At 50.0% G+C, this 14,818-nt stretch overlaps 1 protein-coding gene across 1 annotated transcript in view; it reads right to left on the bottom strand.

Annotated features, from left to right (window-relative positions):
• LOC308147544 (protein FAM184A-like) overlaps positions 1-14,818 on the bottom strand; it is a gene marked incomplete at its 5' end in the record, with an annotated part of 40,898 nt that overhangs the window by 9,982 nt on the left and 16,098 nt on the right. The window contains 9 exon segments of the mRNA XM_080519756.1: positions 35-132; positions 1,246-1,315; positions 1,317-1,361; positions 4,278-4,429; position 4,538; positions 4,540-4,604; positions 4,607-4,658; positions 12,655-12,816; positions 12,909-13,031. Of these exon segments, the coding sequence (XP_080375882.1) occupies positions 35-132; positions 1,246-1,315; positions 1,317-1,361; positions 4,278-4,429; position 4,538; positions 4,540-4,604; positions 4,607-4,658; positions 12,655-12,816; positions 12,909-13,031 (768 nt within the window).

Raw genomic sequence — 14,818 nt, 5'->3', positions numbered from 1 at the left:
TGTTTTGTTTCTGTGTGTTCCGTGTGAGTCGTACTCGGATCTGGTGCTGCCGCGCCTCCTCCATGGTGCTCAGGGCGCAGCAGTGGGCCTCCTGCAGCCGGTGCTCCCTCCTCTGGTGCTCCCGCTGCAGCTCTGCACACACACACACACACACACACACACACACACACACACACACACACACACCACACACACACACACACACACACACACACACACACACACACACACACACACACACACACACACACACACACACACACACACACACACACACACACAGAATTTGATGTACACAGGACATGAACTCAGTGCAGGTGTAAGGTCCATGTAGGACATGAACTCAGTGCAGGTGTAAGGTCCATGTAGGACATGTACTCAGTGCAGGTGTAAGGTCCATGTAGGACATGAACTCAGTGCAGGTGTAAGGTACATGTAGGACATGTACAGAGTTGTTAAACATCCTAACAGCTGTAGGGAGGAAGGACTTCCGGTTACTTATTCTAGTTTTTGTGCTCTTTTTGCTCTTGTTAGATATTTACATATGTTTATACATTTTAATTCCTTAATTTTATAAGTTCTGCACCTTTTTATCTTGAGCTGTTGTAAGTTTGTGTTTCCCCCTGGGGAGGAATAAAGCTCTCTTCTATTCTATGAAGTTCCAATGGGCTGTCCTATGGTGTACCACAGGGCTCCGTCCTGGGTCCCATTCTCTTCATGATCTATCTCAATTCTGTCCGTACAAATAATATACAATAGCACATCTGAGATATTCAATCCCGAGACACTTAAACCCCATCTTAAAACTCATCTTTTATATTCATGTTCAACAATGTCAGTTCAACTGAAAAATGTTACACGCATGTTGTTTGTTTTAATCTTTTAAATGTCTTTGAACATGTCGGTTGTGTACGGTGACCTTGGGTGTCCTGGAAGGTGCTGATGAATAAAAACTGTCTCATTATTATTTAATCTCTACTGATGCACCTTCTTACATTCTGGTTCTTATTTTAGATTTAACGTAACGCAACCATCCCAAAAACATCTCCACCTCTGCTGGCCGGACGTTCTCCACCTTTCTTAAAGTGCTGCACCCTTCACTTCCGGAGGTTTGAGCCGTGTGGCTGTTTGTTTGATTTTAAATGATGGTTGTTCAGACGGAGGAGCTCCTCCCACAAGCTCCTCCCACATTGTAGAGTCGTGAACAGGAGGCGTGGTCACATGACAGCGCCCGCCAGGCCTCACCTTTCAGTTGCTGACTCAGCAGCTCCCTCTCCTGGCTGAACTGAGACTGCAGCTGCTGCAGGGCCGACTGGGGACTGAGACAACTGCAGCTCCAGGGACTGTTTCAGTAGTGAGATCTGAGGAGGAGAGGGACCGTCAGTCCGGGGGGGGGGGCGGAGGGGGGGGGGGGGGGGGGGGTCACACTCCTCCGCCACATCCCCACCACACTGCTCTAATTAGGCCAACGCTGGAAAACACTGTCGTTCTCTTTGTTTGGTTTGTTCTCTCCGTCTGTCTTCCTCTCTGATTCAGTTTCAACAACTTCCCACTGGTGGCGACACACACACACACACACACACACACACACACACACACACACACACACACACACACACACACACACACACACACACACACACACACACACACACTCTCTCGTCTCGACGAGCCAACAAGAGCGACAGCAGCCAAATGACAGTCGGCCTCGTCCACCGTTTTGTTTTGCGGTGGATCGGGGGGATATCAGGGAGGGGGGGGTATCGGGGGGGATATTGGGGGGGGATATCAGGGGGGGGTATCAGGGGGGGGGGGGATATCAGGGGGGGATATCAGGGGGGGGGATTTTGGGGGGGGGTAATCAGGGGGGATATCAGGGGGGGATATTGGGGGGATATCAGGGGGGGATTTTGGGGGGGGGGGGTAATCAGGGGGGGATATCAGGGGGGGATTTTGGGTGGGGGTAATCAGGGGGGGATATCAGGGGGGGATATTGGGGGGGATATCAGGGGGGGATTTTGGGGGGGGGATATCAGGGGGGGATATCAGGAGGGGATATTGGGGGGGATATCAGGGGGGGATATTGGGGGGATATCAGGGGGGGATATCAGGAGGGGATATTGGGGGGATATCAGGCGGGGGATATTGGGGGGATATCAGGGGGGGATATTGGGGGGATATCAGGGGGGGATTTTGGGGGGGGATATCAGGGGGGATATCAGGAGGGGATATTGGGGGGATATCAGGGGGGGGATTTTGGGGGGGGGATATCAGGGGGGATATCAGGAGGGGATATTGGGGGGATATCAGGGGGGGATTTTGGGGGGGATATCAGGGGGGATTTCAGGAGGGGATATTGGGGGTATATCAGGGGGGGTATATCAGGGGAGGGGGTAAAACATGAGAGTGTCCGGACTGGAGTAGCCATCCGGCTCCGGTCCTTTGCTTCCACTCTTCCTCCGGTTCTTAAATTCCCTCGTCAAGCAGGATTTAGCCGCCGTGGAAGTAGAATATTAGCAACCGGAGGGTCAGGTGGAATAAAAAAAAAAAAAAAAAAAATAGTTCAGACGTCGGTTGTGGATTTAAAAAAAACAAATAAAGTTTTATCCTCCACCTGACCTCATCATCCAGCGCTGTTTAAAGAGACAGCGCCCGGGGACGCCACCTGACCACACACACACACACACACACACACACACACACACACACACACACCACACACACACACACACACACACACACACACACACACACACACACACACACACACACACACACACACACACACACACACACACACACACACACACACACACACACAGCCATGTGGTGATGTCATGACGCTGATGTGCGGCGGCAGAGTCTTTATGTCACTTCTGATCTGCGACGCGCCGGAGAACGGAGAACGTCTGCTTCCAGAGAGAAACAGGCCGGGGGGGGGGGGGGGCACATCACTGAGCTGATACCTGGAGTCTCATATATGTGCTTCTGCAGCACGTTGACGTGAAGGCACTGATGCACACACATCAATATTAATAGATAGAAGCTGCAGTGCATGGGGGGGGGGGGTTGGGGGGGGGTTCTTTATTTAGGCCTACTGTGGTTGATTCCTCTTGTGAAATCAAATGAAAAACGATGGTAAGTGAGGGACGATCTTTCTGGAATTGTTTTATACGATTTATACGAGGATTTAAAGAGGATCAAACATTAAAGCATCATAAGGCTGCATCTCGCCAGGATCAAAGGAATACAAAAGAAGTTGTGAGTTTGATTCCTTCTGCATCAAAACTAATGATTGTGCACTTTGCCTCCAGCGTTTCCTGGCAGGAGGGGGGAGGAGGGTTATTATAGCGTCTTGGTTGGGGGGGCTCTGGTTCAACGTCCAGCCAGGGAGCCTCCTCAGATGTGGCGGGTCACGGGGCTGGGGGGGGGGGAGACGGGGCTGGAGGGGGGGGGGGGGGGGGGGGGGGCACCCGGGGAGGGAACACTAAGGAACTACGTCATGACGAGCAGAGGACAGCAGGGGGAGTGACGTCCTGCTCTGCTAGCACACACTGACTGGTTCTGAATGGTGGGGGGGTCTGGGGTAAACATTCACACATCTGGGGGGGGGGGGGGGAGAGTGACAGAGAGGGAGAGAGAGGAAGAGAGAGAGAGAGAGGGAAAAAGAGAGGGATAGGAGAGAGAAAAGGAGAGACAGAGAGAGAGAGACAGAGAGAGGGATAGGAGAGAGAAAAGGAGAGAGAGAGAGAGAGAGAGAGAGAGAGAGAGAGAGAGAGAGAGAGAGAGAGAGAGAGAGAGAGAGAGAGGGAAAGAGAGAGAGAGAGACAGAGAGAGGGATAGGAGAGAGAAAAGGAGAGAGAGAGAGAGAGAGAGAGAGAGAGAGAGAGCGAGAGAGAGAGAGAGAGAGAGAGGGAAAGAGAGAGAGAGAGACAGAGAGAGGGATAGGAGAGAGAAAAGGAGAGAGAGAAAAGGAGAGAGAGAAAAGGAGCTCCACATCCAGCAGAGCTGCCAGTCAGACTGGACTCCAGTGGTAGGAGGGGTCAAAGGTCACCGATGAGAACTCCTGGCCACTCCTGCAGTGGTGTCCACTCCACCTGCTCCAGCAGGTCCTCCACCTTCCTCCACCTCCCTCTCACCTGCTCCAGCAGGTCCTCCACCTCCCTCTCACCTGCTCCAGCAGGTCCTCCACCTCCCTCTCACCTGCTCCAGCAGGTCCTCCACCTTCCTCTGCCAGCCCTCTCACCTGCTCCAGCAGGTCTCCACCTTCCTCTCACCTGCTCCAGCAGGTCCTCCACCTTCCTCTGCCAGCCCTCCCTGGCCGCCATCATCTCCAGCTCCTTCTGCTGCGACAGCTGCGTGAGCGCCGCCTGCTTGTCGGCGTCGTACTCCTCCGTCAGCTCCTCCTTCAGCAGGCGCACCTCCTCCCCTGTGGAGAGCAGACGGTGTGAGCGGCGTCCCGGAGCGCGAGGCAAGGAGTCCACGCCCCCCCCCCCCAGGGAGGGTCCCCCCCCCCCCCCCCCCCCCCAGTCCGCACCGCAGCGCGTCACGCCACTTCTGGTCCAAGTCGTCGGCCATCTTGTCCGTCTTCTGCTTCTCCTCGTCCGGATGGACATCACCCTGGCCTCGTGCTGCTGCTTCTGGGTCTCAATCTCCTCCTGCACACACCATGCCATACATGTAGGACACCATACCTCCTGCACACACCATGTCATACATGTAGGACACCATACATCCTGCACACACCATACATGTAGGACACCATACATTCCCTGACCCTCCTCCTGCACACACCCATGTCATACATGTAGGGACACCATACCTCCTGACCTCCTCCTGCACACACCATGTCATACATGTAGGACACCATACATCCTGCACACACCATACATGTAGGACACCATACCTCCTGCACACACCATGCCATACATGTAGAACACCATACATCCTGCACACACCACGCCATACATGTAGGGCACCATACCTCCTGCACACACCATGTCATACATGTAGGACACCATACCTCCTGCACACACCATGTCATACATGTAGGACACCATACATCCTGCACACACCATGCCATACATGTAGGACACCATACCTCCTGCACACACCATACATGTAGGACACCATACATCCTGCACACACGCCATACATGTAGGACACCATACCTCCTGCACACACCATGTCATACATGTAGGACACCATACCTCCTGCACACACCATTTCATACATGTAGGACACCATACCTCCTGCACACACCATGTCATACATGTAGAACACCATACATCCTGCACACAACCATGTCATACATGTAGGACACCATACCTCCATGCACACACCATGTCATACATGTAGAACACCATACATCCTGCAGACACGCCATACATGTAGGACACCATACCTCCTGCACACAACGCCATACATGTTAGGACACCATACCTCCTGCACACACCATGTCATACATGTAGGACACCATACATCCTGCAGACACGCCATACATGTAGGACACCATACCTCCTGCACACACGCCATACATGTAGGACACACCATACCTCCTGCACACACCATGTCATACATGTAGGACACCATACATCCTGCACACACCCCATACATGTAGGACACCATACCTCCTGCACACACCATGTCATACATGTAGGACACCCATACATCCTGCAGACACCATGTCATACATGTAGGACACCATACATCCTGCACACACGCCATACATGTAGGACACCATACCTCCTGCACACACCATGTCATACATGTAGGACACCATACATCCTGCAGACACCATGTCATACATGTAGGACACCATACATCCTGCACACACCATGTCATACATGTAGGACACCATACATCCTGCAGACACCATGTCATACATGTAGGACACCATACATCCTGCACACACCATGTCATACATGTAGAACACCATACATCCTGCACACACCACGTCATACATGTAGAACACCATACATCCTGCAGACACCATGTTATACATGTAGAACACCATACATCCTGCACACACCATGTCATACATGTAGAACACCATACATCCTGCACACACCATGTCATACATGTAGAACACCATACATCCTGCACACACCATGTCATACATATACAATACCATACATCCTGCAGATGCCACGTTATAGATATACAATACCATACATCCTGCAGACACCATGTTATACATGTAGACCACCATACATCCTGACCTCCTCCTGCAGACACCACGTTATAGATATACAATACCATACATCCTGCAGACACCACGTTATACATTTAGAACACCATACATCCTGATCTCCTCCTGCAGACACCATGTTATACATGTAGAACACCATACATCCTGACCTCCTCCTGCAGACACCATGTTATACATGTAGAAACACCATACATCCTGACCTCCTCCTGCAGACACCATGTTATACATGTAGAACACCATACATCCTGACCTCCTCCTGCAGACACCATGTTATACATGTAGAACACCATACATCCTGACCTCCTCCTGCAGACACCATGTTATACATGTAGAACACCATACATCCTGACCTCCTCCTGCAGACACCATGTTATACATGTAGGACACCATACATCCTGACCTCCTCCTGCAGACACCATGTTATACATGTAGAACACCATACATCCTGACCTCCTCCTGCAGACACCATGTTATACATGTAGGACACCATACATCCTGACCTCCTCCTGCAGACACCATGTTATACATGTAGAACACCATACATCCTGACCTCCTCCTGCAGACACCATGTTATACATGTAGGACACCATACATCCTGACCTCCTCCTGCAGACACCATGTTATACATGTAGAACACCATACATCCTGACCTCCTCCTGCAGACACCACGCTTTAGCTGGACCATACCACATTTCCTGGACGAGAAGTCGCAGATGTTTCTATATTTTAGCTGGTCGTGCAACTTATATATCAAAATATACAACAAGTATAACACAGCTGGTATTACGGCGAGCACCTGCTTTGTTCTGTCCCTGAATAGTGACAATAGAAATAAATATTCTGCTTTCATTCGTATTCAATTTGCATTCCACACTGGGTTGAAAATAAAAGGTCAAAAACAGTCAAGGTAAAACAACTAAAATATACAGAATAGCTGGAATTTTTAAAAACTAACAAGATAGTAAAAAAAAGAAAAAAATGTGCAAAATAAAATGACTGAAATTGCTAGTATGGCTTTTTTGTGGAGGAAGGGGGGGAAGAGAAATAAAGGGGGGAACGAAATAAAGGGGGAATGATAAAACAAGAGGAAAAGGAAAAAAGAAAATGAAAAAGAAAACAAAAAGAAAAGAAAAAAATTGGAAAAAAAGAAAAACAAGTCAAAGAAAAGAAAAGACAAAGTGAAGGACAAAAGAAAAAAGCATTAAAACCATGAGGAAGCAAAGAGCTAAAATGAGGAAACAGCTGAAATAAAAGGCTAAAAGATGCACAAAATGACCAAAGCAGGAAAAACCATGAATAACAAAGTCTTTCAAAATGTGACTTATAGTAACAAGTCCCTTATATATCAACATATATAGCACATATAACACAGCTGGTGTTGTGGGCACCTCAATAGCATTAGCTTAGCATAGCAACCTGCGCCTCCACCGATCGGCGGTTAGCTTAGCCGTCAATCAGCTGTTCCAACTTGGGAGCTGTTTTCACTGTTGTGGTGTAAACGAACAACCGGAACGTAAGAAAAGCTTCACAGGAAGACAGGCCCTGAGGGCCCTTTCACATTAAGACAGTCCAGGACTAGGTTGACTTGTGAGGGGGGGAGGAGGCGAGGACCCCCCCCCTCGGTTTGGTTCGATACCGTTCACATTCACTTCAGAGACCAAACCACTAGGAAAATGTCCTGCAGTTACACCAGCTCTAGGATAGGGGGCGCTGCCACCTGAAACCAACACTGACCAGAGAGGAAGGGAAAGAAGAAACACCGCTCATTGATTGGTCCGCTTTAGCCTGTGGTGGCTAGGCTAGTTAGCTCCTGGCTCATGCTAACAACAAACAACCACAAAATGAAGTCTTCACACCAGATATCAATGAGTCTTCTTCTCTACTTCCTCCTCTCTACTTCCTCCTCTCCACTTCCTCCTCTACTTCTTCCTCTCTACTTCTTCCTCTCTACTTCCTCCTCTCCACTTCCTCCTCTACTCTTCCTCTCTACTTCCTCATCTCTACATCCTCATCTCTACTTCCTCCTCACCACTTCCTCCTCTCCACTTCCTCCTCTACTTCCTCCTCTACATCTCCTCTCTACTTCCTCCTCTCTACTTCTTCTTCTCTACTTCCTCCTCTCTACTTCCTCCTCGACATCTTTCTCCTCTACTTCCGCCTCTACATCTTCCTCTACACTACCCCTCCTCTCACTCTTCCTCTCAACTTCTTCTTCTCTACTTCTTCTTCTCTACTTCCTCCTCTCCACTTCCTCCTCTACTTCCGCCTCTACATCTCCCTCTCTACTTCCTCCTCTCTACTTCTTCTTCTCTACTTCCTCCTCTCTACTTCCTTCTTCTCTACTTCCTCCTCTCTACTTCTTCTTCTCTACTTCCTCCTCTCTACTTCCTCCTCGACATCTTTCTCCTCTACATCTTCCTCTCTACTTCTTCCTCTCTACTTCCTCCTCTCTACTTCTTCTTCTCTACTTCCTCCTCTCTACTTCTTCTTCTCTACTTCCTCCTCTCTACTTCTTCTTCTCTACTTCCTCCTCTACATCTTCCTCTCTACTTCCTCCTCTCCATTTCCTCCTCTCTACTTCCTCCTCTCTACTTCCTCCTCTCTACTTCCTCCTCTCCATTTCCTCCTCTCCATTTCCTCCTCTCTACTTCCTCCTCTCTACTTCCTCCTCTACATCTTCCTCATCTCTACTTCCTCATATCTACTTCCTCCTCTCTACTTCTTCTTCTCCACTTCCTCCTCTCTACTTCCTCCTATCTACTTCCTCCTCTCTACTTCTTCTCTACTTCCTCCTCTCTACTTCTTCTTCTCTACTTCCTCCCCTCTACTTCCTCCTCTCTACTTCCTCCTCTCTACCTCTTCTCCACTTCCTCCTCTCTACTTCCTCCTCTCTACTTCCTCCTCTCTACCTCTTCTCCACTTCCTCCTCTCTACTTCCTCCTCTCTACTTCTTCCTCTCTTCCTCCTCTCTACTTCTTCTTCTCCACTTCCTCCTCTCTACTTCCTCCTCTCTACTTCTTCTTCTCCACTTCCTCCTCTCTACTTCCTCCTATCTACTTCCTCCTCTCTACTTCCTCCTCTCTACTTCCTCCTCTCTACTTCTTCTTCTCTACTTCCTCCTCTCTACTTCTTCTTCTCCACTTCCTCCTCTCTACTTCCTCCTATCTACTTCCTCCTCTCTACTTCCTCCTCTCCACTTCTTCTTCTCCACTTCCTCCTCTCTACTTCCTCCTATCTACTTCCTCCTCTCTACTTCCTCCTCTCCACTTCTTCTTCTCTACTTCCTCCTCTCTACTTCTTCTTCTCCACTTCCTCCTCTCTACTTCCTCCTATCTACTTCCTCCTCTCTACTTCCTCCTCTCTACTTCCTCCTCTCCACTTCTTCTTCTCCACTTCCTCCTCTCTACTTCCTCCTATCTACTTCCTCCTCTCTACTTCCTCCTCTCCACTTCTTCTTCTCCACTTCCTCCTCTCTACTTCCTCCTCTCTACTTCCTCCTCTCTACTTCCTCCTCTCCACTTCTTCTTCTCCACTTCCTCCTCTCTACTTCCTCCTCTCTACTTCCTCCTCTCTACTTCCTCCTCTCCACTTCTTCTTCTCTACTTCTTCTTCTCTACTTCCTCCTCTCTACCTCTTCCTCTCTACTTCCTCCTCTCTACTTCCTCCTCTCTACTTCTTCTTCTCTACTTCCTCCCCTCCACTTCCTGAACCCCCCCAGAACCCCCCACTGTTTGTGTCAGTGTCTTTCCCCCCTCTGCTGGGTGAGTCATGCTCACTGCCTCCACCTCCCTCCACCAGCCTGCCCCAGACCACAGAGCAGAACCTCCATGTGGTTCTCCTCAGACAGGTGAGCTCCATCACCTGAAATACGCCAGATGATTCAATCAGCTGCTTTTTGGGCCGTTTAATCCTGGAGCTTTGGTATTTATAGCGATGGATGCTCCGCTGAGCTGGAATCGTGTTTCATTTGTTTTATTGTGACAGGCACAACGACAAGACGTCGTCCACTGCTTCATGAAGGAACAAGTATAAATGAGTCACTTGGGTTTGCAGGTGAAACTGCCGCCTCAGCAGTAAATCATCCCGGGACGTACAGTAGAAGTATACAACATGACGGTGCAGCGTTTCAAGGTTGCAGCTACTCAACAGCAACTTTTCACTTGAACTTCAGAAAAGCTCCTCCTTTTTAAGAACAACACAGCGTGTCCCCCCCCCCCCCCCCCCCCCCACACACACACACACAGTCACAGAGTTGAAGCGGTACATTAGCGAGGTGGTTATCAGCCCAATCATACATTATGAAACAGGATTGGATTGTCTGAGCTGCGTCGGCTCGTTCCGCTGAGTCAGCGCGGCCAGAAAAGCTGGACGCGTTTAAATATTCAACAGCTGGGAGGAGGAACTCCAAAAACACACACGAATGAAATGGTTAATTTATGGTTGGTGGAGCTTAATTAATCCTCCAAAAAAACTACAAATGGAACTAGAAAGAGCAAGAAAATAAAGTTCCGAACATAAAATAGTCATGTGACACCTCAAGTTAAAGGAGCGCCTCACTATTCAGCACTGAGATCTACTTCTCAAGCGTTAGACTTTCAAAACTCCAGCTGAACTTTTAAATCTTCTTGTTAGTGGCCTTTTTTCTTCTCCCTAAGCTACTCAGGGTTTCGTTCCCAGCCAAACAATGGCTGTGCTCAATGTGCCGCGGAGCTGGATTTGTTCTGGCGTCTCTCCTGCGACGTGCTCGCTGGGAATACGAGATACAATCCGACGCCGGGCTCGGCTTCTTTAACCGGCTAAATCCTTCTTTCTGCAGAGGACGGGCTGCCGGGAAAGCCAGGAGCTGTAATTGCATGTAATTATTGCTCTTCATGTTCTCTTCTCTCTGCACTGGGGCTCCATTACAGCTTCTGTCTCCTCCTTTCAGTCGCCTCATTCATGCAAGGCTTTGCAGCTGACACGTTTAATATACTGTATATACACACACACACACACATATATATATTTGTTCACGCTAATTATTATGATCGAGCTAGCTTTAATAAATTACATCTAGGCTCTGATTTTAAGAAAAGCCCAAAGTATTTTTTTTTTAAAGTATTTGCAACTTTTCTAGAGATATTAAGAGCAGAAAACCTTCCATTGGTAAGATCATTAATATTAATATCATTATTCTGACTTCTTTTCCACCACACTATATCTCCTGCAATACTTAACTGATTTGAGCCGTTCCAATATCAGAACGTGCAGCGTGATCATGAGACGACTGTTATGCACTTTGATTATTAGGTCTTTAATTGTTTCTGAATAAAAAAACCTATGAAAAAATGTCTAATACAAAGTGGATGGGAGAGGCACCACATGGAGATCAAAGCAGATCAAAGCAGGAGAAAACGGTTGATCTCCATGGCAACAAACGGTGGGCTCCTTTATGTGCTGAGGCACTGGACACTCTTTATTCACCCTTCAGCATTCACACTTGCATTTTCTTCTGGAAATGCAAACCTCTAGTTTTTATTCATATTATTATGAACAAAATAAATCAAGACTGTGATTTGAATTGAATTATTAAAATAATGTAATTACCTTCTTGATTTATTATTAATAATATCTTCTTTTCAATCAACTTGACCACCAAAACACGAGACTTATGTGCATGTATTTAAATGTCTCTTGTCATATTGTGGTGATTACTCAGTTTAATAGCAAAAGAGGAAGACAAAGCAGTAGAGAAGATGGAGTGATGGGAGATGAGCTCCGCCTCCCACTCGTCATTCCTCCGCACACGCTCCTCGCCGCCTCTCCGGCTCTTTGTGGAAACGCAGGACCTCTCCACTCATAATGGCCTCATCATCATTATCTCACAGCTGGCCTTCAGCGCCGCACTTGTTTCTCTCCGCTAGCTGGCTTCCTGCTCTCCTGCTTTACAAAGCTCTCTTCCTGCTCTCAGTCCTCGCCTCCACTTCCACTCTCCTCGCCAAACTTTGGTTTGTTGGACTTTCTGACCTGATGATGTCACTCAGGACGAACCGCTACCGATCGAATGTTGAGGATAAGTGGTGGAAAAAGGTAGAAAACAAGCCGTCCACCTACGCTGTGTGACTCACAGCTGAGTCAGAGACCCAGCAGGCTTTGCTAACGGTTCCATATTGTGCTAAATTCACTTCACAGTGCTTTTCTAACAGCAATGTGTCGACATCATCTGTGTCTGAGGCCCCGAAGAGGAGAAAGTCTGTCATCTCCCGCACTTTTACACCTTTTAGCAAACCTGTGATCATACAGGCCATTTTCCCTTCATGATGTCATCAGGGGGAAATAACCACTTTTTTTGACTTTCACACAGGGAAGATGAGTTCTGCCCCAGCAGGCACCATATTTTTTTTCTCAGCACATTACTGGACGTGTGATTGTGTGAGGGCCTGAACACCCGGCTCCGCCCTCACCTGGAGGTCGGTCAACAGGTTGCTCGTCTCTCGGACTCGCGCTCGCGTGGCGTCCAGCTCGATCCGGAGCTTTTCCTGAGTGTCCTTCAGGCAGTTGATCTGCGTCTGAGCCGAGCCCAGGTTCTGCTCGCCCTCCCTCACCAGCTCCTGGAGGTGGGACACCTGGAAAGGAAGGGGGGGGGGGGGGGGGGGGAGTTGAGTCCACACGGCAGACGAGCCGTCGCCGCAGCGACACCCTCTGGAAGCGGACGCACCTCCTGGTTGGCCATGTTGAGCTTGGCGGACAGTTCCTCCTTCAGGTTGTCCAGCTGCTGCTGCAGACGGTCCCTGTGCTCCTCCAGCGACAGACGCTGGATCTCAAACTCCTGGCTCATCTTCTGCAGCGGGGAACAAAAGATGGCCGCCACGAGAACCCGTCGTCACCTTCCCTCTGGAATCTACTGGAAGCTTGTGGAGCTGCAGCGTAAATCCCAGCGGAGGCAGCTGATTGAAGCCGGAGCCACGTGAGGCGTCGTTCACACTGAAACAGGACACCTGGTCACACCGGACGCTTCTAGAACCCTGCTAATCCTTTGGGCCACTTTGACTTCCCCCTCAGTCGTTCTCCCTCAGTCGTTCCCCCTCAGAGTCGTTCTCCCTCAGAGTCGTTCTCCCTCAGTGGTTCCCCCTCAGAGTCGTTCCCCCTCAGAGTCGTTCCCCCTCAGAGTCGTTCTCCCTCAGAGTCGTTCTCCCTCAGTCGTTCTCCCTTAGAGTCGTTCTCCTTCAGAGTCGTTCTCCCTCAGAGTCGTTCTCCCTCAGAGTCGTTCTCCCTCAGTGGTTCCCCCTCAGAGTCGTTCTCCCTCAGAGTCGTTCTCCCTCAGAGTCGTTCTCCCTCAGTCGTTCTCCCTCAGTCGTTCTCCCTCAGAGTCGTTCTCCCTCAGAGTCGTTCTCCCTCAGAGTCGTTCCCCCTCAGAGTCGTTCCCCCTCAGAGTCGTTCTCCCTCAGAGTCGTTCTCCCTCAGAGTCGTTCCCCCTCAGTCGTTCTCCCTCAGAGTCGTTCTCCCTCAGAGTCGTTCTCCCTCAGAGTCGTTCCCCCTCAGAGTCGTTCCCCCTCAGAGTCGTTCTCCCTCAGAGTCGTTCTCCCTCAGAGTCGTTCCCCCTCAGTCGTTCTCGCTCAGAGTCGTTCTCCCTCAGAGTCGTTCTCCCTCAGAGTCGTTCCCCCTCAGAGTCGTTCTCCCTCAGTCGTTCTCCCTCAGTCGTTCTCGCTCAGAGTCGTTCTCCCTCAGAGTCGTTCTCCCTCAGAGTCGTTCTCCCTCAGAGTCGTTCTCCCTCAGAGTCGTTCTCCCTCAGAGTCGTTCCCCCTCAGAGTCGTTCTCCCTCAGTCGTTCTCCCTCAGTCGTTCTCGCTCAGAGTCGTTCTCCCTCAGAGTCGTTCTCCCTCAGAGTCGTTCTCCCTCAGAGTCGTTCTCCCTCAGAGTCGTTCCCCCTCAGTCGTTCTCCCTCAGAGTCGTTCTCCCTCAGAGTCGTTCCCCCTCAGAGTCGTTCCCCCTCAGAGTCGTTCTCCCTCAGTCGTTCTCCCTCAGTCGTTCTCGCTCAGAGTCGTTCTCCCTCAGAGTCGTTCTCCCTCAGAGTCGTTCTCCCTCAGAGTCGTTCTCCCTCAGAGTCGTTCTCCCTCAGAGTCGTTCTCCCTCAGAGTCGTTCCCCCTCAGAGTCGTTCTCCCTCAGTCGTTCTCCCTCAGAGTCGTTCTCCTTCAGAGTCGTTCTCCCTCAGAGTCGTTCTCCCACAGAGTCGTTCTCCCACAGAGTCGTTCTCCCACAGAGTCGTTCTCCCACAGAGTCGTTCTCCCTCAGAGTCGTTCTCCCTCAGAGTCGTTCTCCCTCAGAGTCGTTCTCCCTCAGAGTCGTTCTCCCTCAGAGTCGTTCCCCCTCAGAGTCGTTCTCCCTCAGTCGTTCTCCCTCAGTCGTTCTCGCTCAGAGTCGTTCTCCCTCAGAGTCGTTCTCCCTCAGAGTCGTTCCCCCTCAGAGTCGTTCTCCCTCAGAGTCGTTCTCCCTCAGAGTCGTTCTCCCTCAGAGTCGTTCTCCTTCAGAGTCGTTCTCCCTCAGAGTCGTTCTCCCTCAGAGTCGTTCTCCCTCAGAGTCGTTCTCCCTCAGAGTCGTTCCCCCTCAGAGTCGTTCTCCCTCAGAGTC

This window comes from Blennius ocellaris (assembly GCF_963422515.1).
Source record: "Blennius ocellaris genome assembly, chromosome: 24".
NCBI classification, from domain to species: domain Eukaryota; kingdom Metazoa; phylum Chordata; class Actinopteri; order Blenniiformes; family Blenniidae; genus Blennius; species Blennius ocellaris.
This window is presented reverse-complemented; position numbering and strand designations above follow the sequence as displayed.